The sequence below is a fragment of the Aulonocara stuartgranti genome (genome assembly GCF_965226115.1).
Source record: "Aulonocara stuartgranti genome assembly, chromosome: 16".
Classification (NCBI taxonomy): domain Eukaryota; kingdom Metazoa; phylum Chordata; class Actinopteri; order Cichliformes; family Cichlidae; genus Aulonocara; species Aulonocara stuartgranti.
In genome coordinates, this window is record NC_138952.1 from 37,202,387 (window position 1) to 37,227,555 (window position 25,169).

The 25,169-nt window shown below is 44.0% G+C and overlaps 1 protein-coding gene across 6 annotated transcripts; it reads left to right on the forward strand.

Annotated features, from left to right (window-relative positions):
- Positions 1–20,641: 20,641 nt before the first annotated feature.
- Positions 20,642–24,505, forward strand: LOC309690702 (uncharacterized protein). Of its 6 annotated transcripts, none has more exons than XR_014271783.1 (3): positions 20,642–20,688; positions 22,341–22,552; positions 22,636–23,747. XR_014271783.1 is itself a non-coding variant. In XM_082507979.1 (3 exons), the coding sequence occupies exons 2-3, from the start codon at positions 22,949–22,951 to the stop codon at positions 24,364–24,366; spliced, it is 582 nt and encodes a 193-aa protein (XP_082364105.1). In that variant the 5' UTR covers positions 21,733–22,552; positions 22,636–22,948; the 3' UTR covers positions 24,367–24,505. The 6 variants fall into 6 exon arrangements, 1 of the variants encoding a protein (XP_082364105.1); XR_014271784.1 differs by lacking the exon at positions 20,642–20,688 and adding an exon at positions 21,600–21,696; XR_014271785.1 differs by lacking the exon at positions 20,642–20,688 and adding an exon at positions 23,763–23,773 and having other exon boundaries at positions 21,733–22,552; positions 22,636–23,071.
- The last annotated feature ends 664 nt before the right edge of the window (positions 24,506–25,169 follow it).

Consider the following 25,169-nt stretch of genomic DNA (forward strand, 5'->3'; position numbering starts at 1 on the left):
TTGTGAGCTTTCTCCGCCAGCTGAGGACTGCGTGGTGCTGACAAACTTTGGACAGACTGTTTGCTCTGCACAGCCCCAGCCGTTGCATCCTAAGCCGGCTGCGTGCCCTGTGCAGCTACAGTTAGCGTCCCCTCAGCCAGAAGTCTCTGCACCTGCTGGCTCTGCATCTGTCTCCGCTGGGGGTTCAGGAGGACCCCTCCAGCAGCACCTCGTTTCCGCTGGCGGCTCTGCCCAGCCCGGCCAGCACCTCCTCGTCTCCGCTGGGGGTTCAGGGGAACCTCTCCAGCCGCTCCTCGTCTCCGCTGGGGGTTCAGGGGAACCTCTCCAGCCGCTCCTCGTCTCCGCTGGCGGCTCTGCTCAGCCCGGCCAGCACCTCCTCGTTTCCGCTGGAGGGTCCGAGGGGCCCGTTCAGCCTCCATCAGCCTCTGCAGCTCCGCCTGGTCCAGCCTCAGCAGCATCCGAGTCTTCGTCCTCGTCTGGTCCAGCCTCAGCAGCATCCGAGTCTTCGTCCTCGTCTGGTCCAGCCTCAGCAGCATCCGAGTCTTCGTCCTCGCCTGGTCCAGCCTCAGCAGCATCCGAGTCTTCGTCCTCGCCTGGTCCAGCCTCAGCAGCATCCGAGTCTTCGTCCTCGCCTGGCCCCGCCTCGACTGGTCCTGTGCCCACCGGGCCTCGGCCAGTACGCCTGACACTGGAGAGCCGCCGCTGCATTCTGCGCGGTCGGCCCCCTGAACTGCTCCGTCGTCTCCCTCGTCGCCGCCGTTGCCTTGCGCACGGCCGGCCTCCGGACCAGCTCTGTCACCTGTGCCACCCGCCTGGTCGGCCCCCCGACCGTGTGACCCATGAACTTTTGTGCCGGTGGGCTCTGGGTCGGCCCCCTGAACTTTATTTGTACTATGGTCTTGTGCTCCTGTGTTTTCTGTTGTTCGTTTTTGTTTCCTGTTCTGGTCCCTCCGTCCTGGTCCCCCGCCTCCCGCCCTGGGTGGGTTGTTTTCTGTTTTTGTCTTGGTTCTCGGGTTTTGGCTGTCGGGAGCCAGCCCTTGTGGGGGGGGGGGGGGGTACTGTCATGGTCCTGTTCTTAGTTTTCTTGTATGTTTGTATTTTGTTCCCTGTTTAGGCTCTGTTTCCTGAGTTGCCCTGTTGTGTTGTTCCCTGAGTGCTTTCCCTTTGTGACTCTCACCCCCTGTGTGCCCCTCTGTGTATTCATGAGCCCTCGTCCCCTTTCGTGTTTATTCCGTGTCTCCCCTGCCCGTTATGTTGGTGTTCTCCCCGTGCTCTCTCTCCTCCTGTCTGAACCTCTGTACTTCCTGTTTCACCTCTACCGTCAGTGTTGTGTTCACTCCTGCCATGTCCCGTGATTATTATCAGTGTCAGCTGTGTTCCCCGTGTGCTCCCACTTCCCTCGTTAACCCTCTGTGTATTTATGTCTGCGTCTCCCTCAGTTCTGTGTCGCGTTCTCCCTCATGTTGTGTGTGTTCCTCCCTGTGTTTCTTGGCGAGCTTTGTATTTAGTTTTCCCAGTTTAGTTTTGTATTTCCTACGTTCTGCCTCTCCAGCATTAAAGCTGTAATTTTTGAGTTCATCCCCGTGTCTGTGAGTTTTGCATTTTGGGTCCTCCTCCTGCCTGCCACACAGCGATCCATGACACAGACAGGAGAGGGTTTTCAGGAAACACTGTTAAATGTTCAGTTTCTATGCCATATGTTAAAACAAGATCTAGAGTGTGATTAAAGTGGTGGGTGGGTTCTTTTACATTTTGAGAGAAACCAATTGAGTCTAATAACAGATTAAATGCCATGTTCAGGCTGTCATTTTTAGCATCTACATGGATGTTAAAATCACCCACAATAATTATTTTATCTGAGCTGAGCAATAAATCAGATAAAAAGTCTGAGAAATCAGACAGAAACTCTGTGTAAGGCCCAGGTGGACGATAGATGATAACAAGTAAGACTGGTTTCTGAGTTTTACAGCTGGGGTGGACGAGGCTAAGCATCAGGCTTTCAAATGAATTAAAAGTCTGTCTTGGTCTTTCATTAATTAATAGGCTGGTGTGAAAAATTGCTGCCACACCTCCCCCTCGGCCTGTGCTTCGAGGTTTCTGGTAGTTAGAATGACTCGGGGGTGTTGATTCATTTAAACTAACATAATCATCCTGCTGCAACCAGGTTTCTGTAAGGCAGAGTAAATCAATTTGTTGATCAATTATTAAGTCATGTACTAACAGAGACTTGGAGGAGAGAGACCTAATATTTAATAATCCAAATTTCACTGTTTTACTCTTTGGTTCAGATGTGGATACTGTATTGTTCTTTCTTTGTAATTGTTTATGTTTAAGTTGTTTGTTGCTGGTGTTTAGTTTGTTTTTTGTCTGTTTGGGAGCTGACACAGTCTCTATGGAGATGGGTTTTTGGGGGGGTAGCAGGAGGAGAGAAGGACTGCAACTCTGCTTCCTGGTCCCAACTCTGGATAGTCATATTTTGGGGGGTTTAATAAATTTGTCCATATTTCTAGAAATGAGAGCTGCTCCATCCAAAGTGGGATGGATGCCGTCTCTCCTAACAAGACCAGGTTTCCTCCAGAAGGTTTGCCAATTATCTATGAAGACCACATCGTTTCTGGGACACCACTCAGACAGCCAGCAATTTAAGGAGAACATGCGGCTAAACATGTCACTCCTGGTCTGATTGGGGAGGGGACCAGAGAAAACTACAGAGTCCCACATTGTTTTGGCAAAGTTGCACACCGATTCAATATTGATTTTAGTGACCTCCGATTGGCGTAACCGGGTGTCATTACTGCCGACGTGAATTATGATTTTACTGAATTTACGTTTACGCTTAGCCAGCAGTTTTAAATTTCCCTCAATGTCGCCTGCTCTGGCCCCTGGAAGACAATTGAATGACTATAGACGATATATAAAAGAAAGTCATTCAATTCTATGTTCAAGGCAACAAAAGGTATAATTAGTGCTAAGTGCCAGATTAATGAGACACTAGAATTTCAGTAACAAAGACTACAAATTATAAACTATACACTCCTGGATGGGCTGTACCATTTAGAAAGCCATTACATTTCTCAGATATTTCCACCAATTTGATTACACCAACAGGCACAGCGCCAAGGTCCAGTTCAGTGATGAGTTAGAGGAGGTCAGGGGCTACCATCACCATCTGTGCCAATCAACGCAGCACAGGCCCTACATGTAAGCCTTAATAAGATCTCAATGGGTGAGTTATTTAAAATAAAATCTCTGTACTATTCATAGCTGTTGAGGGAAACTACCTAAAGAGAAAAAAACGTGAGCTGTAAACGTCCTTTTTAACGACGAATGGCCAAGTGGTAGCTGGATGAGCTCCACTTTTTGGTGCTTGTTTTCATTTTGATTCATTTTCCAGTTACACACTGGTGCTGGCTCAGTGATCTGTGCAGTACTGTAGTAAGCTAACAGAGTCATTTAACACAACATACTAAAAGGCAGAGGGTACCAGAACATACTTTTTATGAGTATAACATTTTTATCCCTAAAGTATTTGGGGGAGAGTATGATGCAACAACTGGGAATCCTGTAATGGAGCAGGAATGTGCCCAGCCTATCACTGGATACAGAGTACTCTCCTGCCCCTTTTCCACCCCTATTTGTAATCATTTACGAGTTCTCAAAGCTCTCTGCGTTATCACTTATTATCACATCTTACAACTTTGCAGAACCTCATGCTGCTTTTTAAGTGACACACAAAGAAACAACCAAACAAACAAAACTACAGGCAGCTTTCATGTTATGGTCATTTATTACAATAGTAATAATGGTAAATGTTGTTGATAGTAGTTTGGAAGAGCTCATTCCACAGAAATGCAAGTTATCAGCAGCTAAACGGTCAGAAACCAGTGAAAGACACTTCTCTGTGTAGCAACAGATCAGTGGGGCTTACTGCTGTGAAGATGAAGGGAAGGTCACTGTGAGCAAAACTGGCTATTCTCAGTGGTAGATAGCGTGTTCAAAACCTGACCTTCAGGAGTAATCTCAGCTAATGATGCTAATAAAGCTCTCTCATGTCCTCCATTGTTTCGCTCTCCCAGCCCGGCTAATCACGTCGTCTCTAAATATTTTCTCTCACACATTTTTTTTCTTTTTTTTTTTAAATAAGGCTGATAGATGTGAAGGTCATTCATCATTTCAGTGACTGGTTAATGCTATCAGCTTCTGGCAGCAGGTTTAATCATCCTGGATAAACCTACTGGTTCATTATTCAATACTGCACATCTTGCACAGAATGAAATGTTATTAAAAAGTTGCAAAGCTGGTGGATTGCAAAACCTGCTAAGAAGAGCGTTTGGCTCCCATCTATGAGTGCTGCGAATCTAAGCGTACAATGAGGGAGGTGTATCATCAGAGCAAAAACTCTAATAACCTCCATAACCAGCTGCGCTACGAAGCTCATATATCATGTCAGGAATCACACCCTGACCTTAGCACTGAAAGTTAAATTACCTCAGCACACAATAATAGCTCCGTATTACAATAAATAATGGCTTTATAGCAAAACAAACAAACAAAACCCAAATTTTAAAAATCCCAATAATCTTCAACTTCTGCAATACAGCATAGGAAAATCTCCACCACTGCAGCTGCTGTATGAACGATGATTTTTTTACCCATAACTACGAAACCAGGTTCTGGTATCAGTATATTTTAGGTTTACTTGAGACAGGCTTTGGGTTGTTCGTGAGAGTTGCTGATGACTGAATAAGGAAGTAGAGAAAACTATTCAGCGGAAGAAGACAAATGGAATAGTCAGGGAGATAAAGGAAGTACACGGGAGGCTAGGCAGAGTTGTATCTGAGGCTGGACACTAAGGAAGAAGAAAAGAACTTGCATCGCTTGGCAGAAGAATTGAGCTGGAAAGGATGTGCAGCAAGTGCAGGATGGAAGAAATGGAAATGCACGAACAAGTGAAGAGAACGTGTTCCAAAGATGAAAAAACTCTCTGAGGAGCTGACAGATGAAGAAAACAACAGAAAGAGGAGGGCAGATGGAGGAAACTGACTCAGGAAGTATTACAGGATAAATGAGGAGGAAGTGAGGGCAGCTATGAAGACATTGAAGAGTGGAAAGGCGTTCCTGTGGAATGTGGTATAAAGCAGTCTGCGAGAGAGGAGAGTGGACTTTTTCACCAGATTAAGATAAGAGAAGAGGTGTCATGAGAAGGTCACAGGGAGCTGCACTGTGTCTTTGTCTTTGGTGTGGAGACAGCATCTGACAGGAGAGGAGCTGTGCACTGCATGAGGAAGACAGATGTGGCAGAGACACATGTGAGGATGGTTCAGGACATGAGGACAACAAGACAGTGGTGAGATGTGTGGTAGGAGTGACTGATGGGTTCAAGGTGAGGGTGGGATTACATCAGGGATCAGCTCTGAGCACCTTCTTGTTTGCAGTAGTGATGGATAGTTTGACAGATGAGGTCAGGCAGGAGTCTCCGTAGACTATGATGTTTGCAGACAACAGAGTATCTCCAGAGCCTGAAGCAGCACAAGCAAAGCAGAATACATGTGTGTGAATGAGAGGGAAACAGGTGGGGACGTGAGCAGAGGTAATGACGGGAGATGAGCTTAAACACTTGGGTCAATCATCCAAAGCAAGTGCATGAAAGAGTGAAGAGAGTGCAGCAAGGGTGGAGTGGGTGGAGACGCGTGTCAGGGGTAATGTGTGATGGAAGGATAGCAGCAAGAGTGAAAGGAAATATTTAAAAAATGGCAGTGAGACCTGCTGGTGCATGTGTAACAGTCTTTATATGGTATCAATCCACTCGCTTCAAACATCAGTGCGACGGGGAAACAGGCCGGCTGCAGTAATCACTGCCAGAGAGAGCGTGCTGTGTGGGGCAGTGTGTGGACTGACCCGACAACGTTTCCATTCAGGAAATAAATCTGCATCGATCAACCAGAGACCAGAGTCTTCTTTAAAAAAAGTTTGCTTGGGCCTGGTGCAGCAGGGTGAAGCAGAAAGATATGGTGGCGCTGACAAAAGAAAGGAGGCCAAGTTTAAGATACTAAGATTTTCTTTGGGAGTGACCAGAACAGACTGATTAGAAGAGAGTATTTCACAGGTACAACGCAGCTTTGGAGACAAACTTTGAGAGACAAGGTTGAGATTGGAAATGTGCAGGAGGGATAATGGATATACTGGACAAAGGATGCTGAATATGGAGCTCCAGTCAGGAGGGGAAAAGACATCTGAGAAGATTCACGGAGGTAGTGAAGAAGAATGGTGTGACAGAGGAGACGAGACAGGAAGACGAGACTTTTAACCGGATTATTCGTCCAGAATTGCTGTGCGTTGCTGACCTACAGCAGACAAGAGCTTCTGGACATCTGGACTCACAACTCCAACAGTTTTATCGCCGATCTCCGACTCATCCCAGAGATCTCCAGAACACCGGAGGCTGCCCACTCTCCCCGGCTGGGTGGAAGTGCACGCAGACGGCGCCGAGATCGTAAACAAAGGCGAGGTAGGCGCGGAGGGCTACGGGCTAAGCTAAAGCTAACACCACACCGGCTGCCTTTACCCAGTATTTTTCTCGCCAATGTCCGTTCTCTGGCAAACAAAATGGATGAGATACGGCTCTCCATCACTAACAACAGACGGATTATGGACTCAAATGTCATGTTTTTCACCGAAACATGGCTGAACAACAGCTGCCCGGACAATGCTATCGAGTTAGCAGGACGCCACACACACCAAGCCGACAGGCTAGCAGATGACTCCGGCAAGACCAGAGGTGGAGGTTTGTGCATTTATATTAACAATGCTTGGTGCATGAACTCCACTACTACTGAGAGTCACTGCTCACCTAATGCGGAGTTTTTAATGGTCAAATGCAGACCTTATTACCTCCCCAGAGAACTCACCTCTATCATACTCACTGCCGTGTATATCCCCCCCCCCCGACGCTAATGCTAGGTTGGCCATGAAAGAACTTTCTGCAGCCATTAACAAACACCAGAATAAACACCCCGAGGCTGCTTTTATTGTTGCTGGCGACTTCAACCACACCAACTTAAAGACAGTCCTCCCCAGATTCCACCAACATGTCTCCTGCCACACCAGAGGAGACAAGACTTTAGACCATGTGTATTCCAACCTGGCTGGAGCCTACAAAGCCACACCCCTCCCCCACATTGGACAATCGGACCATCTCTCCCTGTTCCTCACACCTCGGTATTCACCACTCATCCAACGTGTGAAACCTGCTGTGAGGACAATTAAAGTGTGGCCAGAGGGGACAGAGGCAGTGCTCCAGGACAGATTTAAAAACACAGACTGGAATATGTTCACCCACACAGACCTGGACCAGTACGCCTCATCTGTACTGGATTACATCTCCGAAACCACAGACAGTGTCACCACCCAGAAACGGATCACCATGTACCCCAACCAGAAGCCTTGGATGAACCGGGATGTTCGTCTCCTCCTGAAGGCCCGCAACACTGCCTTTAGGTCAGGAGATGCACACGCCTACAGTACAGCCAGGGCTAATCTAAAGAAGGGCATCAAAAAAGCCAAACACCATTACAAAAAGAAGGTAGAAGAACACTTCTCCAACTCCAACCCCCGACGCATGTGGCAAGGACTCCAGACCATCACAGACTACAGGACCACCAAACCCTCCCCCGCATCCTCTGATGTCTCCTTCCTCAACGAGCTCAACAACTTTTATGCTCGTTTTGAGCGAGGGAACCCCACAACCACAACCAAAGCAGACATGACGCCAGACCACCAACCTATGACTCTCTCCCCCACCGATGTAGGAGCGGTGCTGAGCAGGATCAATGTCCACAAGGCTGCAGGCCCTGATGGCATCCCCGGGCGTGTTCTCAGAGCGTGTTCTGGGGAGCTTGCAGGAGTGCTCACAGACATATTCAATCTGTCCTTGGCCCACGCTGTGGTACCGGCCTGCTTCAAATCCACCTCCATCGTCCCGATACCCAAAAACTCCAACCCATCTTGCCTCAATGATTACCGCCCAGTAGCACTCACCCCCATCATCACTAAGTGCTTAGAGCGACTGGTCCTAGCACACTTCAAATCCTGTCTCCCCCCCACCCTGGACCCCCACCAATTCGCATACCGCCGGAACAGGAGCACAGAGGATGCAGTCTCCATCGCACTGCACTCTGTCCTCTCACACCTGGACAACAACAACACCTACGCCAGAATGCTGTTTATAGACTTCAGTTCAGCATTCAATACAATCCACCCCTCACAACTCATCAGGAAACTGACAGACCTGGGTATCAGTTCCCTCATCTGCAAATGGTTACTGGACTTCCTGACCAACCGCCCCCAACATGTCCGGCTGGATAACCGCTGCTCATCTACACACACACACAAGGCTGTGTGATGAGCCCTTTCCTCTACTCCCTCTTCACCCACGACTGCAGACCTGCTGATGGTTCCAACACCATCATTAAGTTTGCAGATGACACCACGGTGATTGGCCTCATCAGTGACAACGATGAGGCCGCCTACAGGGAGGAGGTGGATCGTCTGGCTGAGTGGTGCGACAGAAACAACCTGCTGCTTAACACCGAGAAGACCAAGGAGCTCATCGTGGACTACAGGAGGAATGCTGACCCACATCCACCCATCCACATTAAGGGGACGGCTGTGGAGCGTGTGAGCAGCTTCAAGTTCCTGGGAGTCCACATCTCCGAGGATCTCACCTGGACGACCAACTGCTCCAAGCTGGTCAAGAAGGCTCACCAGCGCCTCTTCTTCTTGAGGACTCTGAGGAAGAACCACCTGTCCTCAGACATCCTGGTGAACTTCTATCGCTGCACCATCGAGAGCATCCTGACCAACTGTATAACAGTCTGGTACGGGAACTGCTCTGCCTCGGACCGGAAGGCGTTGCAGAGGGTCGTGAAAACTGCCCAGCGCATCGCCGGAGCACCACTTCCTGCCATAAAAGACATCTACAGGAAGCGGTGTCTGAAAAGGGCTGGGAAAATCATCAAAGACCCCAGTCACCCATCACATGGACTCTTCACCCTCCTGCCCTCTGGGAGGCGCCACAGGAGCCTCCGGACTAAGACCACCAGGTACCGGAACAGCTTCTTCCCCACAGCTGTCAGACTCCTGAACTCTGCCTCCTGACATCTGACCCACGTTAAACTCATGGACTGAACATACACACACCCACAATGGACAACTGTACCCTCAAACACAATAATAACATGGACTGAACCACCACTCACAACCACTAGCACTTTATATAGCCTCTGTAGAAACTATCTACACCCTCACTTATCCTAACTGCACTACTGTATAGCTCTGTGTAAACAATCATTCTGTACATATGATAATTTTTAACCCTACAACTGTTTACAACTTGCATAGTTCCCATTTCTGTATAGCTGTATATCTCAGATTCTGTAAAGTTATTTATTTCATATTCTGTATAGTTTTTCATATTTATATCCTGTTCATATCCTGTACATAGCTTGTACTCACTACAGCCTGTACATACTTATAGTTATAGAATATTCACAACATACTTCATACCGTGTACATTATAACATACCATAATAGACCCATTTCTGTAATATACTCACATATCTATATTATTGCTAATATATATTGTAATATATCTATATCACTAAAGCACTTCTGGATGGATGCAAACTGCATTTCGTTGCCCTGTACCTGTGCATGTGCAATGACAATAAAGTTGAATTCTATTCTATTCTATTCTATTCTAAGAGATGGAGGCAGATGATCCGCTGCGGTGATTCCTAAAAGCAGCAGCTGAAAAAAGATGAACGTGGCAGTGATGGCGGGGGGTGGGCTCGGTTTCAGCGTTTCCATGGATGCACATGTGTGTGAAAATCAGCAGCAGTGACACTTCAGCATTACTGACGGTGGTCTCAGAAGGTGAAGGATAATTCACACTTTACACATTATCAGGGTGTAGATCAAAACGATCACAGCGTTGAGTGCACAGACTAGTTCTGTTAATTAAAGCTGAATTTGTCTTGAATCTGCCTGGCTGTTGTTGTAGGAGATGATAGTCAGTGATGACAGACAAAATAAATGTTGTAAAAAACTCCATGGTCTGAAACATTAATCAATCATTGCTCATCTCATCAATTTGATATGAGCATCATTATCGGGGAGTTCTTCATACTGTGAAGGCACAAAATATGAAGAGCATCTAAGGTTTAGTCATGTGACCGTCATAGTCCACCGGTCTCCCCCTGTGTGTGTGTGTGTGTGTGTGTGTGTGTGTGTGTGTGTGTGTGTGTACCAGTCAGCACATCTTCTGTTGCATGGACAGGGCCTCGTTCCTTCTTCTGTTTCCCACCTTTGCCTCCAGCACACCTGTAGATAACGAGTTCACCTGTTGACAGTCCTGCCATTAACGGCCTGCCCTTAAAATGCTCCTCAGTTGATTCCTCTCTGTCTGTATGAGTTACTGTGAGAGTTTCCCCTGTGAGGAGATAATCTGTGGACCTGTTCACAGCCCTGGACCCACTAACTCAGACTCCCTCTGCTGTAAGCATTGTTCTTGCTTCACTGTGACTGAACTTCAGCACATTGAGTTGATTATGCGCCATCGATCATGGCAGCCAATCAGCAAAGCAAGAAAAGATTAAACCACATAGACTTAGGGTTGGAAAGTATGTTGTTGATATTACATTTCAAACAAGGTTTTTCAAAGAATTTGCACAAACTATAACTGTTAGCATAGTGTTAGCATGAGCATCCTGAAAACGTCGCTCCAACTGAAGAAGGCAGCTGGTGGAAAGCCCCTCGTAATAAACCCGAAGTGGTGGTTGTCCCCTTGGAGGTGGTCTCGAGGAATTTTCCCATACACACCACTGAGGCAGGTAAACCTCTGTGAGAGATCGCCCCACGGCATCATGGTGTGAGCTATGGGGGAGGAAGAACTCTCCCATGAATGCTAAGGATCTTTATTACTGTCGAATCATAAATGCTGAGCTTGCTGGATGATTCATAAATGTGCTCCTGGAGTAATTCTGCCTCTCCTGGAAAGCTGCACTACTCCGAGTTTCTCCATCTTTGAATAATGATTTCTAAGCAGTCTCAAAGCCTGCTTCACTTTGCCAGAGAGGTCAGGTGTTTCTTTCAGGTGCATCGGTAATCAGGCCTGTTAGCAAAGCTGAGATTCAACGAGGTGTGAATAAGAAATTAGGATCTTTTTATCAATTTTATTTGGTTTTATATTAGAAAGACAATTATTTATTGTAATCACCTTTCTAGTGTTTAACATGCGGCAAATGTAATGAAAACCTCTATAAACAAAAAACAAAGTATAAGCAGAGGGTGGAAAAAACTTTGTGTTAATAATGTCTGACATGGCTTTGACGTGTGTGGTAGATTTGCTGTGTATATATGTATATATATTTGAAATTTGAATTCATGTGGAGCCAAGGCATTGTTATTCATTCAGTATTGATCACAGATTACGATGAACATTTGTGTGTATCTGAGTCTGCGTTAAACTTACAAACTCTGCATCCAAAAATAAGACACAAAGTTCCATCAAAGCTCCAACACTCTCCGATCTATCAGAAACTGCACATGAATAATGATCCCAGGTATTCTTGGGAGGAAATAATTATTCAGTACATCTCTGACTCACACTTCAGCTTTCTGTGTTTTCAAAGCCACGGCGTGACTCTCAGTAGCTTCAGGTAAATCCAGGTTTCAGAGGGAATGCATGAAGCTTCAGTTAGAAATGTCATTTATCAGATAAATATTCTTCATCTTGCAATCATAACTGCAACATAACCCCGGGTATCTCTCCGTGCTCTGGATTTACGTATCCTCACACTGGCGATCAGCCTGTCCATCAGGGTTGCAGCCATGTTTGCTGGAGTTCCCTCTCAGGCATGTGAGTATAAACACTGGGAAACAAGTATAAAGCACCATTTAAGTTGCAGTGCAGAGTGGCAGTGAGGACTGCAGTGAGACGTCACAGGTGAGTAACTGGTGGCCCCCCTCAGGCACTCACCCCTGCAGGTTGCCTCCCCAAGTGGGCGGTCTTTAACCATATTAATGAACTATTGTTAAGCTGTAATTCTAACTGGAGCACCATGGTGGAAGTGAGTCTTGTTCTTTGAAGCAATGTTTGATAAGTGTTGAATTACAGAATTGGTATTCCACGTCCTGCCGCTTCATTTGGTGTTGTCTTTCTGTTATTTGCAGTTATTTTGTTTAATAAAAGCTTCTTTTATAAAATGCCACGCCTCTGTCTTTAATATAAACCCAGTGTGCCTTTGTAACTGTAAAAACGTTTGCACTGGCTAATGTCATATTTCCTGGGCTGTACCTCTAGCCCAGGTGGTGTTGTCAGTACCATTTAGGTGCCTTCACTGGTTTTCTTTCTTCGCTGGTTTTCCTCCGTCACGCCACCACAGTATGAAGTCAGCGAGTGTGTACAGTCACACACAGACGTACACTGTAGGTGTCCTTTTATCCAACCAGATATCAATACTTAAAACAATCTAGAACATAAAAACTGTAAAAACAATGCTGCTAATAAATACAAATATGATACCAAGGAATAAAGCTGCGTCTAAAAATCGATGTTATTTATTACTGATGCTCAGGAAACACAGACATTACATGATATTTAAAAATAAGCCTCTCCTGCTGTTTGTGCACAGAGGTGCTGGGATCTCCAGGAATGGTGAGAGAACTTTCTGGAAAACTGGCTGGTCACCAGGCGGTGATGTCAAACCTCTGGATGCAGTCTGGATGTTAACCTACTCTGGAGCAGGACAGGGTGACAGCATAAGTAACCATGGTGATTTACCCCATTTAGGGTGGATAACTGTCTTTTTGTTTTGTTTTTGTTAAGGAATACTAGGGAACATTAGAACCTCTTGTTTGTTTGTCACTGCTGAAGCGAATGAATTTAGAATCTTAAATGATTCTGTTTGGAGCCGTGCCTCATTTAATGTAAAGGCTATTCTTAGGCCAGGGACATAACACTCATGATAGCATCACCCTTACCGGCAAAACCAGCAGCTTCTACTAAACACTGAAGTTTCTGTTGTGTTGTCATTTGTGGAGCATTTACATTTTATACTCCACTGTATTAAATAATGGAGCAATAATGCAAGTCCTGAGGAGTCAATGGAAAACGAGGTCTAGGCAATCCACACCTACTGGGATAATAAGCTGACCAAAGGAGAAGATGGACACCACTGGCATCGAGACCAGGAAGCTCTTACCATAAATGGAGAGTTTGACCCAATCCAGCACCTTGAGACTGTACGCTAAGAGGAAAGAAGGTGTCAGAATCACTATCCAGGATGAAACGGCAATGATCCATCAGTACATCAGGAAGATGGCCACAAGTGAGTGTGCTTGGTGAAAGCTTCAGGCGGCAGAAAGACGAGGCGCAAGAACGGGAACCATCATTGAAGGAAAATGCCCCTGCATAGCGTGTACAGACAGAGGAGAGCTTAAGTTCGACCAGGTACCAAAGCAAATCATTCGTACTGTACAAATAATGTAAATATGACGGTGAATCACAAAAGATTGATATCAAACTGATCATTTGACCCATATTACGTTACTTGCTCTTCAAGTGAATCAACAAATGGTGAAATGAAAAGCCGAACAACAACAAAGCTGTTTCTTTAAAGAGTCTTAGCTTACATGTGTTTATTTCATATTTTCAGTTGTTTCCCTCCACGGCTAAACAAACTCTCTAACCCAGTTTCAGTAATGTACAGATGAACACAACAATGGACATGAGGAGCTTCTTTCAAAGAAAAAACTCTGGTAGATGTTATTTTATATATTATACTTTGTATGTTGTTCAGTATATTTCTATGCAAAACAAGAGGAATTTCTATACACAGCAGTATATTCACAGCTGAAACCAGATATTTACACTTTAGGGAGAAAACATAAAATTTTTTTTACTGTTAAACATGAATTTAGAGTAAACTTGTTTTGTTTTGGATAAATAAATATTGAAATATCTTTTAAATTAGTTAAATGTCAGAATAAAGAGAGACAGAGCTTCTATTTTTATCACTTTGATCAAATTTAGGAGTACATGTACATTAAGTTTATTGTTAATTAATAAGAAACTCCAGACGATTCCATTCTGAGCTGAAGAAGCTTCTGATAGGTTAGTAGAGTCCATGTGAGTAAACTGGTGGCACAGCTGTGGATGCATATAAGGCAAAACACAGAGGCTGTTTCTGTGACATGGGAACATCAAGAGATGTCAACAAAACACCAGGAACAGAACTGTGGAGCTCCATAAGTGTGGCTCAAGTTTGAATACAATTTGGTGCCATTTACAATTAAGAAATACAGACAGTTTCTCTCTTTACTCTTAAAGTTAACAAATATGTTTTTTATATTTATCAATCTAAAAAAATAAACATTTAGTCTGATTTGATGTTACAATTAAAAAAGTGTTTTGATCTGAAGAGTGTTTAAATATCTGGTTTCCACTGTATATTTGATGATGTTGGTGTTTGGCTTGATTGTCAGCACAGAGAGAGAGAGGAGCAGAGATGAACAAGAGCAGGTGAGACACACATGTTAGTCAAATGGTTGTTTACCAAAAGTATCATCGTATCATAGGTCCTCATGTATCTCGTACCTAGTGTTTCTTTTTAGGTTTGTTATTTTTCAAATTCTATATTTATTAAGTTATGCAGCTTGTTTGCACAACAAGGCTAAATAATTATATAAACTTTTCTCAATCTAAATAGTGGACTTTGGTAGAATTAAAAAATAAGTGTAGTGCAGGTCTATGATGATTTTTAGTGCTGCTATCATCTAGTTCTGATTCTGGTTCTGTCTTGGTTAAGTCCTCAGTAGTCCTGATTTTGAACTGTTGTAGCCCTGTTTTAATTCCGGATCAGTTCTGGGTCTGGTTGAATTGGGGGTGTAGTCCTCGTGTCTTGATACAGCCAGACTTTGTTCTGCCTTGCTGCTTAATTAAAAACTAGTTTAAGGTGTCCTGCACATGTGATATATTTTTGTCCTATATGAAGTCATTCTTTTTTTGAGCAAAACTCAAAACAGAGCCTATTAATCTTTTAGTCATTTCTAACCCCCCCCCCCGAAAAAAAAAATCCCACATGCATACCACCCTGTAGGGCTAAGCTCCGGGTGTTTCAAATGTCTGGCTCCGCCTCTGGTGCTGAGTGTGGCCTGGAAGTCCAGAGGTCGGAATGGGGGACGTCCCCTAGGGTGGTGGAGAGAGACCGAGCTGAGATCCTGTGGGACTTCCAGATACAGACGGACAAATGGGGGTGGCTAACAACTGGGAAGAGTAGTGTTGGAAAAGAGGGGGAAGACGATCCTATTGAATGAACACAAAACATTCTCATGGATATCTACGCTCATGAGGAAAAGCTATTTGAATATGATTACACTGAAATATATCAGCTCATTTAAACATAATAGAATTCATTGACGGTTAATCAGAATTGATATTCATATCACTGATGTCATATATTTACTGAATATAATGTTAAGCTTTGATAATATTCTATTCATAGATATGGTGCCCTGCTTTGAGATCAACCTTACAAATTCTTCTGTGGTGTGAAAAATGGATTTTGAGTACTCAGTCTCCATTTCATTACCTTTTGTTTTTATAAAATTAAATTTATATGAGATTAAGGTTTTTGGTTGTGTGCTTGTGTGTGTGTGTTTGCATGAGTGTTTTGTTTTTTACCTGCCCGGGGATTGCACATGGAAATTAGCTGGTAGCTAAAACTGGTACAAAGCATTTGTTTTTCCCCCTTTGTGATTAATGTATTTTGTACGAAGTCCCTGAAAGAAATAAACACTTAACAAACAAATGGCTGCTTAGTGGTTTGGTGAATTAGGGCTATACTTGCCGTGTTATTGACAGGAGATCTCATTACAACAAAGAAGCATGCAGAGATTTAGCACAAAGCTGCAACAGACTTCTCATTTAAAGTGGCTATGTAAACAGAATAGATGCACCTTTATATCTGAATGACATGAATATATGTTGCTGGATTAAAAAGTATAAACTCCAGTTTCTTTTTAATAATTTTCCTTTTTTAGTCCCAGTTTGATTAAAGTACCAAATCTAAATGATTATGAAGAGCTCATGGTTTGGGTTCACATCGTTAACTAAATGCTAAAAGGCAAACTTCTCAAATCAGTAACAGGCTTCCCATCTGCTTTCATAATGACTATTGTGATTGGTGCTGCAACAGCAGCACAGTTTTATTCTCATGGCTTCTGATTCAAATTCAAATTCAAATTCAAATTTTATTTGTCACGTACACAGTCATACACAGTACGATATGTAGTGAAATGCTTGGACAACTGCTCGTGACCTAAAGAAAACAAAAAAGGAAAAGGCTATGAATAAGAAAGGAAATAAATATGAAAAATTAAAAAGGGTAAATTCAGTAGTGGAGGACGTCTTTCAGCCTAGAAGAGTCAAAGCATCCGTATGTAACGAGATGGGACTGCATGACTAAAAGATATTCTTTGCAGAATATCTGATCTAAGGCAAAGTCACTAACCTCCTTCACTTCATGCATTTATTTACATGTTCCAAATGTAATAACTGCTCACAAGCGTAACCTGCCTGCTGAGTAAGCTGCATATAGATATGATAATAGCAAAAGATCAGCGTCAATTAACAGAGACACATAAAACATCATGAAAGAGTTGCTCATTTAACGGGAGTCCTTTAGCAATCTTTTTCATTATGTTGCTGCTTGGTGCACTTTGTCCACTGATGGTCAGACGTGATTGTTGCCATTCATCATTTTCCACCTGCCTGAGCCTGAGCCACATTCATCACTTCCCACCTGCCTGAGCAGAACTAGCCTGCAGAATCACAGAGCCCAAGTGGGAAACGGAAAATCACAGTGATTGAACGTCAAGGGAAGCGGATGTCAAACTGGTATTGGCCTGGAATGACACACAGGTCCCTTGCTTTCTCCTGTCACTTTAAAGTGGTAAGTGACCTTCAAAATAGAAACACTACACCATTACTGCTGTACTGTGACAGTCTGATGGTGAATGCTGACAGATGAGCAGTGGGGCGCTGAGGCCGCCGGAAAGCAGCTGGATTATTAGGTGTGACCATGAAGACCTTGATGAACTCGGTACAGTAAAATCCAACATGCATTGCTAGCTGAATGTGTTTGTTTGTTTGTTTGTTTGTTTGTTTGTGCAAAGAAACAAGAAACGGACTACTGCTATGGTGATAAATATAATCATCCCTTTAAACGTAAAATCGTATGTGCCTTGAGGCGACTTTTGTTGTGATTTGGTGCTATATAAATAAAATTGAATTGAATTGAAAAAGAATCACCTGACATATTAACCTTTGAACATCCACCAGGTTGTTACTGGACTGGTTGCTATATCAGGCTTTTCTACTCTGTCTGAGCACTCAAAGCTAACTCATTCACCATCACACCCATTCACACAAGCACCCTGATATATGATGCAGAATATAAAAAAACTTATTTTACAAAGGTGCTCGTATTGTTCCCGAGAGCACTCTGTTACATATGTATTTCTAGTGCTTTCATTTGAAATGGAATCAGGCCTGAAGGAAAATCCCTACTGAGATTTCTCTCACCTTCATTTTTCAGCACACCTTCAAGGAACTAGTGGAGTCCACACCTCAGTAGGTCAGAGCTGTTTGACCAGTGGGGACAAAAACTACATTAGGCAGGTGGGTAAAATGGTATGTCTGATTAGTGTGTTAGAGCAGCATGGCGTTGTAGCAGCAGAGTGTTGAACTGGCCTGTGTGGAGTGCAGACCTTTCACCAGCTGAACATATCTGGCATGTTGTAGCACGAATAATACGCCAAAGATCCAGCACTGCTGAGCCAGTACGATCATTCTGTAATGTCCTGTATTATTTACACTGGGACAACAGTAGTGCAGTAACTATGACCTGTTACTGCCCTGGTATGTAAGACTCTGCCTGTTGCCTTCATATTAAATCATTTTTTGAATAATCATTTTTAAAAATATTTCTTCACATTATTATGCAGGCTGCAAGTAGAGGTGACATGGGCTGCGAGACACAGACATTATAATAATTGTAAAAAATAAAGCTGGCTACTTCGCAGATTTCAACTATCGCAGGTTATTTTTAGAGCGTAACCCCCCGTGATAAATGAGGGACCACTGTATACGATTAGCAACTTATTGTATCCTATTTTATTTACATATTACACAACATCCCTATTATTTTATTATGTATTTTGGGTTGTATATTAAGATCCTCACATTGTCATTTTCTTCCCTTTCATGTTTACAGTATAGGTGATCTGGTCTATTTCACGTACTTTTACAGTTTATGCAACAGTCGACACGCTGCAGTGTACTCAGTATTCCCCACCTTGACAGCCAATCCCAGCTGCTGTGGTGTAATATAAATGCCCTCTTGTCACTTATCTTCTTTCCTTCAGAATGATGATGATGATGCACGGATGTTTGTGCACAGAGGTCCTCAGAAGTCTGACGTATTCAGTCTCTGTCCACCTGGTTGTTATTTATGGATGTCGGCCATGAGGTTTCTATAATCTTTATTTAGGACAGATGTGTGAGAAAGGAATGTCTGGTGTGTGCTAATGAAAGTAATCATGCTGTTATTTTTGAAAGCTTTATGTTTGGTTCTTAAAACCTTTGCAGTGCACTCAATCACGTTACTGTCTGCAAGTATCGCGTCTGGAGTCACATCCTGGGCCATCTGACCTCAGGTAATCACATGAATCACATGATAGGGTGGGGCCAGGTTTCCCAATGAGCTCACCCTAAACCCTGGCTGATTGTGACCCACACCCAGTTTCACACCTTGGCTAATGTGATTAGAGGATCATCAGGGGGTCCTTTTGTCCCTCTGTGGGGGGTTACTCCCACTAGGTTTATATCTGGGACTCTCCACCATTTGACCTTAGAACTGAAGAAGCTTCTTGGATGAGAGGTGAAACGTCTTCAAGCAACTTAAAGAAGTCCAGACGCTTTTCTTTGCAAGCTCCTTTGACTACGATGACCTGGATGACTGAGAACCTCTGCAAGTATCATTTTCAAAGACCTGTAAGAATTTTGTTGCATTTCTGCTGCTTTGCTCCTACTTTATTCCTTTCACTAGGCTTTTTTGTTTGTTTGTTTGTTAGTTTGTTTGTTTTGGGGGTGTTGTCACATGACACAAACATTACTGCAGTAGATTACCACAGCTATCTGAGTCAGGCACTGAAGCTGTGATTGTCTTCATTCTTCCATTTTTTGTGACTTTAATAATCAATTGTCCAATAAAATATGTATTAGTAAAATTAATTTACAAATAATTTATTTAGAAATTAAATTAATAAAGTAATAAATTATTATTGTTATTATTATATAAAATGAATTATAAATATAGAAGTAATTAGTCCTTTAATAAATGCCTTTAACAAAGTGAAGTATGGGGACAAAAGGGGGGAACATAATTCTCTGTTGCATCTCTCCTGTGCCGGTTTCCCATACCTGCAGCTGAGGAATGGCAGAGTACTGACAAGGACACAAGCCTCTGTGTTTTACCGTACAGCATTTCCAGAGAGCAATGACCGCTCATCAAGATCAGCCAGAGATCAATCCCATCTAGAGCTGTGGTTGAGACCAAGATATGGGAACAGACAAAATAATAAATACCTCAATTTCAGGTAGATGATGAATAGAGACTGTGACAGCGTTCACATTCCTGAGCTGTCCTGTGGCTCGTCCTGCAGAACTGATAAATCCAGCTGTGCAATTTCCAGAAACGATACCAATTCACAACAAGAAAATGTATAATCTTAGAAAAATACTGGCGTATATATGATGTGTCTGTCAGAAAGGGTTCAGGGAAATGACCATTTTCACTTTCTGACTCCGTGTGTCATCGTTGCATTTTGGCTTTTCTTCACTTTATGTTTCATTCAGCTCAGAAACAGAGTTTACATTTTGTTAAAGAAGGTAACTTATATCATCATCATATCAACCCTTTGTTCTCATATTAGGACATTTCTTTAAAGCTACTTTCTGTTCAAAAGGACTTTGTTACATTGGTTTATACTTGCCAGATTCAATTAATCCTAAATAGCTAATGAGGAAATAAATAGCTAATTAATAACTAATTAATCCTAAATGTGGCTGTAGTCATTTGTGCTGTTTTCTATAACTTAATCCTGTAAAAATTATATATACACAACGTGTAAGTGCAAATTGAAAGAAAACATCCATTGGCTCAATACACTTAATGGTCCCAGATATAATTCATGAAACAAGTAAAAGTACAGATATGTTCATCCACAGACGTCCTTCTTAATATTTTTAACCAGCTTTTGGGCATAATTGTAATTGTGGGTTGAAAGTAAAACAGATTAGGAGGTAAAGTCCTGGACACAAAGTCAAACATCACTGAAGAGGTGTCTCCTGCATGTAGTCCAGGTGTGGGCAGCATGGTGCCACAAAGGTGATTCCACCAGCTGGTGTTTTGGCTTTGGACAGCTAATGCAAGTAAAAAAAAAGTTGTCTCCTCTAAATTGTATCAATGTCATGTGACTTGTGTGACTGGAGACATGGCCACGCCCCTTTACGTCCTGCCTGCACCACTGGAAGGAGATGTCTGCCTCAAACTTGTACAAGAGAAAGTAAGTAAAATACCTCAGTTAAGAGATATTAATGAAATATTTTGTACATATGTTTTCTAAAGGGTCTGCTACTAATATATAATGAGAATTATATGGCTGCCTGAATTAGTGATGGTAAATTTGATTCTTTTTACTGAATCAAGTTTTAATGAGTCACTCACCAAAGTGAATCGGTTTTTTGAGTCATTTGATTCACTGAGTCAGTCGACCAGAGAGTGCAAAAAATGTAAATTTTCACTCAAACTTAATTTGTTTCTCTTTACATGTAAATCCCACTGCTAAGATGAATGATTCTAAAAAACAAAACAAACTATTTTATAGAGCAAAAAAGAGCAAAAACATTTCTAAAATTAAGCAATTTCGTATCAAAATTGCTTAAAAAAACATTTATCTTGTTTATTTTTATTTTATTAGTATTTTCCTTAAATGTGTCAAATATATATTTTCTCATCTAAATGTCCACTGAGCTGTGAGCCAGGGGGCGGTAATGCGCCTTAACATTGGTTGCCAACCAAGAAGATTCAGCACAGGAGGGAGGGGGTGAGTAGCTCAAATGTGATGTTAGCATGTTAGCAGAGCGTTATCTAGCTTATTTATAAGCTAGATACATTGCTGCTAACAGCAACAGGGATGAGTCAGTGAATCAGTTGGGCTTGTGAATCATGATTCATGAGTCAGTAAAGTGATTCTCGAGTATTGAACGATTCGTTCATGATTCGCGCATCACTAGCCTGAATCTTTTCACCATAAGAAGAGTAAATGTAAGCACAGCAACATTTGTTGCCGCTAGCATAACACATGTTATGCTAGCTGTCAGCTATGCTAGCAGGTTTTAGCTGTTTATTCTTTTACCTTTTGTTTTTTTCTTCAAATTTGTTGAAACTGGTTCATGAGACTGTGAAATCAATATTTAGATTTTTGTCACTAATGGTACCCTACTGCCATGGCTAGCAGGGCAAGCTGTGTTGAATTTAACGAGGACCTAAGGTGCTGGCAGCTGAGATGCAGGTGAGTTTTATTGAGAAGGTGGTGATACAAACAGAAACGGCGAAGGCATGGAGGAAACTAAGCAAAACCTAACTGGAAAAAACTAACAAAACAAACCTGAAACCTTAACTGGCGACCCGGGGAGATAACTCAGGGAGATACACAGATGATCCAGCAACGCACACGAGAAAACACAGGCCTTAAACACAGGGTAATCAGGGAATGGAAGACAGGAGGGAGACATGGCTGGGATTAATTGGACATAACAAGTGTCTCGTTATGTGAACAAAATGTTCACAAAAGGCACGAGAGCGCAGGGAAAATTCCAAAACAGGGTTCATAAAACTAAGAAAAACAAAATACCAGAGCTGAGGGAACAGAATGTCGAAAACAAAAGGTTCATCAAAGGCTCAGGAAATGTTCGAAACACAAATCATGTCATGGTCTGGGTGTGTGGCTGTAAAATTCCATTGAAGGTCTGGACCTCCCTGGTATCCACCCATGGGCAGGGCCTACAGCCCCCCTCACCTGAAGCTGATTGAGGCAATCAATCTGCTGCTTTAAGCTTTAAGCTGCTTGCTGACACTGCTTCCTCGCCAGTTCATCAACTACCCTATGTTGGTAACCAGGCCTCATGCTTCATGTTCATGAATCTCGTGTTCTAGTTACTCCAGGAAAACTCCATCACACTGAACCACTTGTCTTGGAAATCTGGTTAACCCGCCAGCTCTCGGAATCATCTCCGTGCCTCACCTGCCTGCCCTCCTGCCCTTACACCACCTCGGGACCTTCACCACTCAGGACAGCTGCCACACTCCACCTAACCCACCTGGACCGCACCACCTCTCCCTCAACGCTTCCATCTCCCACCTGCACAGTAAGACGAAGATTTTCATAGCTTCCACCCTCTCCAGAACTCCTCATTGGCTACCGCTCTAACACTGCTCTCCTCTCTTCCAGTACGTACCTAATCACCAGCAGCTGCTGTTGCTTTCTTGGACCTGTCCCCTTGCTTGTCCCTCTCCCCTGGCCAAGACCCTCACGCCCCATACATCAAGCCTTAAATCAAGTACTAACGTGAACGTCATTTTGGTGTTAGTTAATAAACCTTTGTTAAACCCTTTACTCTGCCTCCGCCTTGGGTTTCCTGCACGTGGGTTTGATTTTTGGTGCTCGGCCTCCAGCCGTTTTGTGACCATTCAGGGGGCCGGTCGTGCAGAAGGCAGCAGCGGCGACGCAGGCGAAGGAGATCCACAGGCCGGCCACGACGGCGATGACACCCAGCCAGTGGCCTGGAAAGCAGTCGGCGAGGTGGCGTAGCAACCGCAGGACCAGACGAGGCAGGACCAGCAGGGCAAGCCGTGTTGAATTTAACGAGGACCCAAGATGGCATACAGTATGCACTGCTTGTACCTTTTGCACTGTTTTTAATGAAGGATTAAAGTCACAAACATTTCAATTCAGTTTTGCAATTTTCAAGTTTTACCCCACTATTTTTCAGTTCACATGCATTTTCATTACCTCCAATTTTATTATTTAAGTTTTTCGAGGTACAGTAAATACTTACCTGCACTGATTTGTGTTCTTGCTGAATAATACTGCACACTCATCTGGCTGTGGTGCTCAGTAAATGTTGAGTCAGTCTAAGCTATTTCCACAGTGTGAATTATTATTTTCTTGTCAGCTCTTTTTTTTTTCTTTTTTTTTTGTCGGTTCAAACATTCGTAGCTCCGTGGTTATTTAGCTGTTTTATGAGACTGTGAAATGCAGTAATTGCATTCTTGTCATTGTTAGTTCCCTTTCAGTGTGCATTGCCATTGTATCTTTATGTATCTAAAAGTTCTGAGTACACTTGTAACCATGCCTAGTTATAATATGTCACACGTCATTGGTATTCTTATTTATTATATGTGTAAATAGGTCAAACTGAAGAATTTGTTTAAATGTAGACTATGTGGTTTCCCATCTGCAGTTGTTGCCGAGTATAAAACATTTTCACTAACATAACCAACATGAAATAAAAAAAAATTATAAACATATTAAGTGTACGGAAGTCTAAGGAGTAAATGCATGCACTTATTTTGCAGGGAAAAATGAGGGATTAAATGGGTTAAAGTGCAGCGAGGCAAGGCAAGTTTATTTGTATAGCACAATTCTGTTAGGGTCCCTGGGTCGTTGACCCAGTGTTTTGTGTTTTTGGTTCTTTGATTTTGTTATTTCATTATATTCTAGCTTTGCTGTATGGGTCCGAGGGGCCCGTTCAGCCACCTGTCTCCGCTGGAGGGTCCGAGGGGCCTGTTCAGCCACCTGTCTCCGCTGGAGGGTCCGAGGGGCCCGTTCAGCCACCACCGGCTCCACCGCCTGGTCCGGCCTCCGAGTCTGCAGCTCCGCCTGGTCCGGCCTCTGCAGCTCCGCCTGGTCCGGCCTCAGCCTCTGCAGCTCCGTCTGGTCCGGCCTCAGCCTCAGCCTCTGTTCCTGCTTCGCCTCCGCCTGGACCAGCTTCGGCCTCAGCCTGTGCTACGCCTGGTCCAGCTTCGGCTTCTGCTTCGCCTGGTCCAGCCTCAGCCTCTGCAGCTCCGCCTGGTCCAGTCTCCGAGTGTTCAGCTTCGTCTGCTCCTGAGGTCTCCATGCTGTCTGTTCCTGCGCGTCCTGCCCGGCCTGCGCGTCCTGCCCGGCCTGTCCGGCCGATGACTGGACGTCGTTGCCGTCATGGACAGCCCACTGGACTACGCCGCCGTCGGTGCCTCCCGCCCGGCCGGCCTCCTGACCTGCTCCGCCGCCGTCGGTGCCTCCCGCCCGGCCGGCCTCCTGATCTGCTCCGTCGCCACCGGTGCCTTCTGCCCGGCTGGCCTCCTGAACTGTTTTCTGGGCTCTTGGACCATCAGCCTCCGGGCCGCCCCCCTGACCTACCCGGGTTTGGACTGTTGTGCCGTCAGCCTCCGGGCCGGCCCCCTGAACTTTTTTTTGAGACTATTGCCTGGGCCTCTGCGCCTCTCGTGAGCTCTTTTGTTTGTTTGCTTTTGGACTTTGCCTGGGCCTTGGTGCTGTTGTTTTGGACTTTGTTTCTGTGTTTTGTTCTGTTGCTTTCCGGGCTCCAGTGTTTGCACTTTTTTTTGTTTTGTTGTTTCTGGCTCCTTGTTTGGTTTTGTTTCGAGCCCTCCATCCTGTTTCCCCCACCGCCCGCCCTGGTTGGGTTGTTTTTTGTTTTTTAGTGTTCTGGTTTGGGCTGTCTGGAAGCCAGCCCTTAAGGGGGGGTACTGTTAGGGTCCCTGGGTCGTTGACCCAGTGTTTTGTGTTTTTGGTTCTTTGATTTTGTTATTTCATTATATTCTAGCTTTGCTGTATGGGTTTTAGGATTATTCTTAGTTTAGGTTCTCTGGGTGGGGTTTGGTTAGAGTTTTTGTGTTCTGGTTTTCTGTCGGTGTTCCATGTTGCTGTCTCCCCTTTCTGCTGTATCCCCACATCCAGTCAGTGTCTGTGTCTGCCCTGGTCCC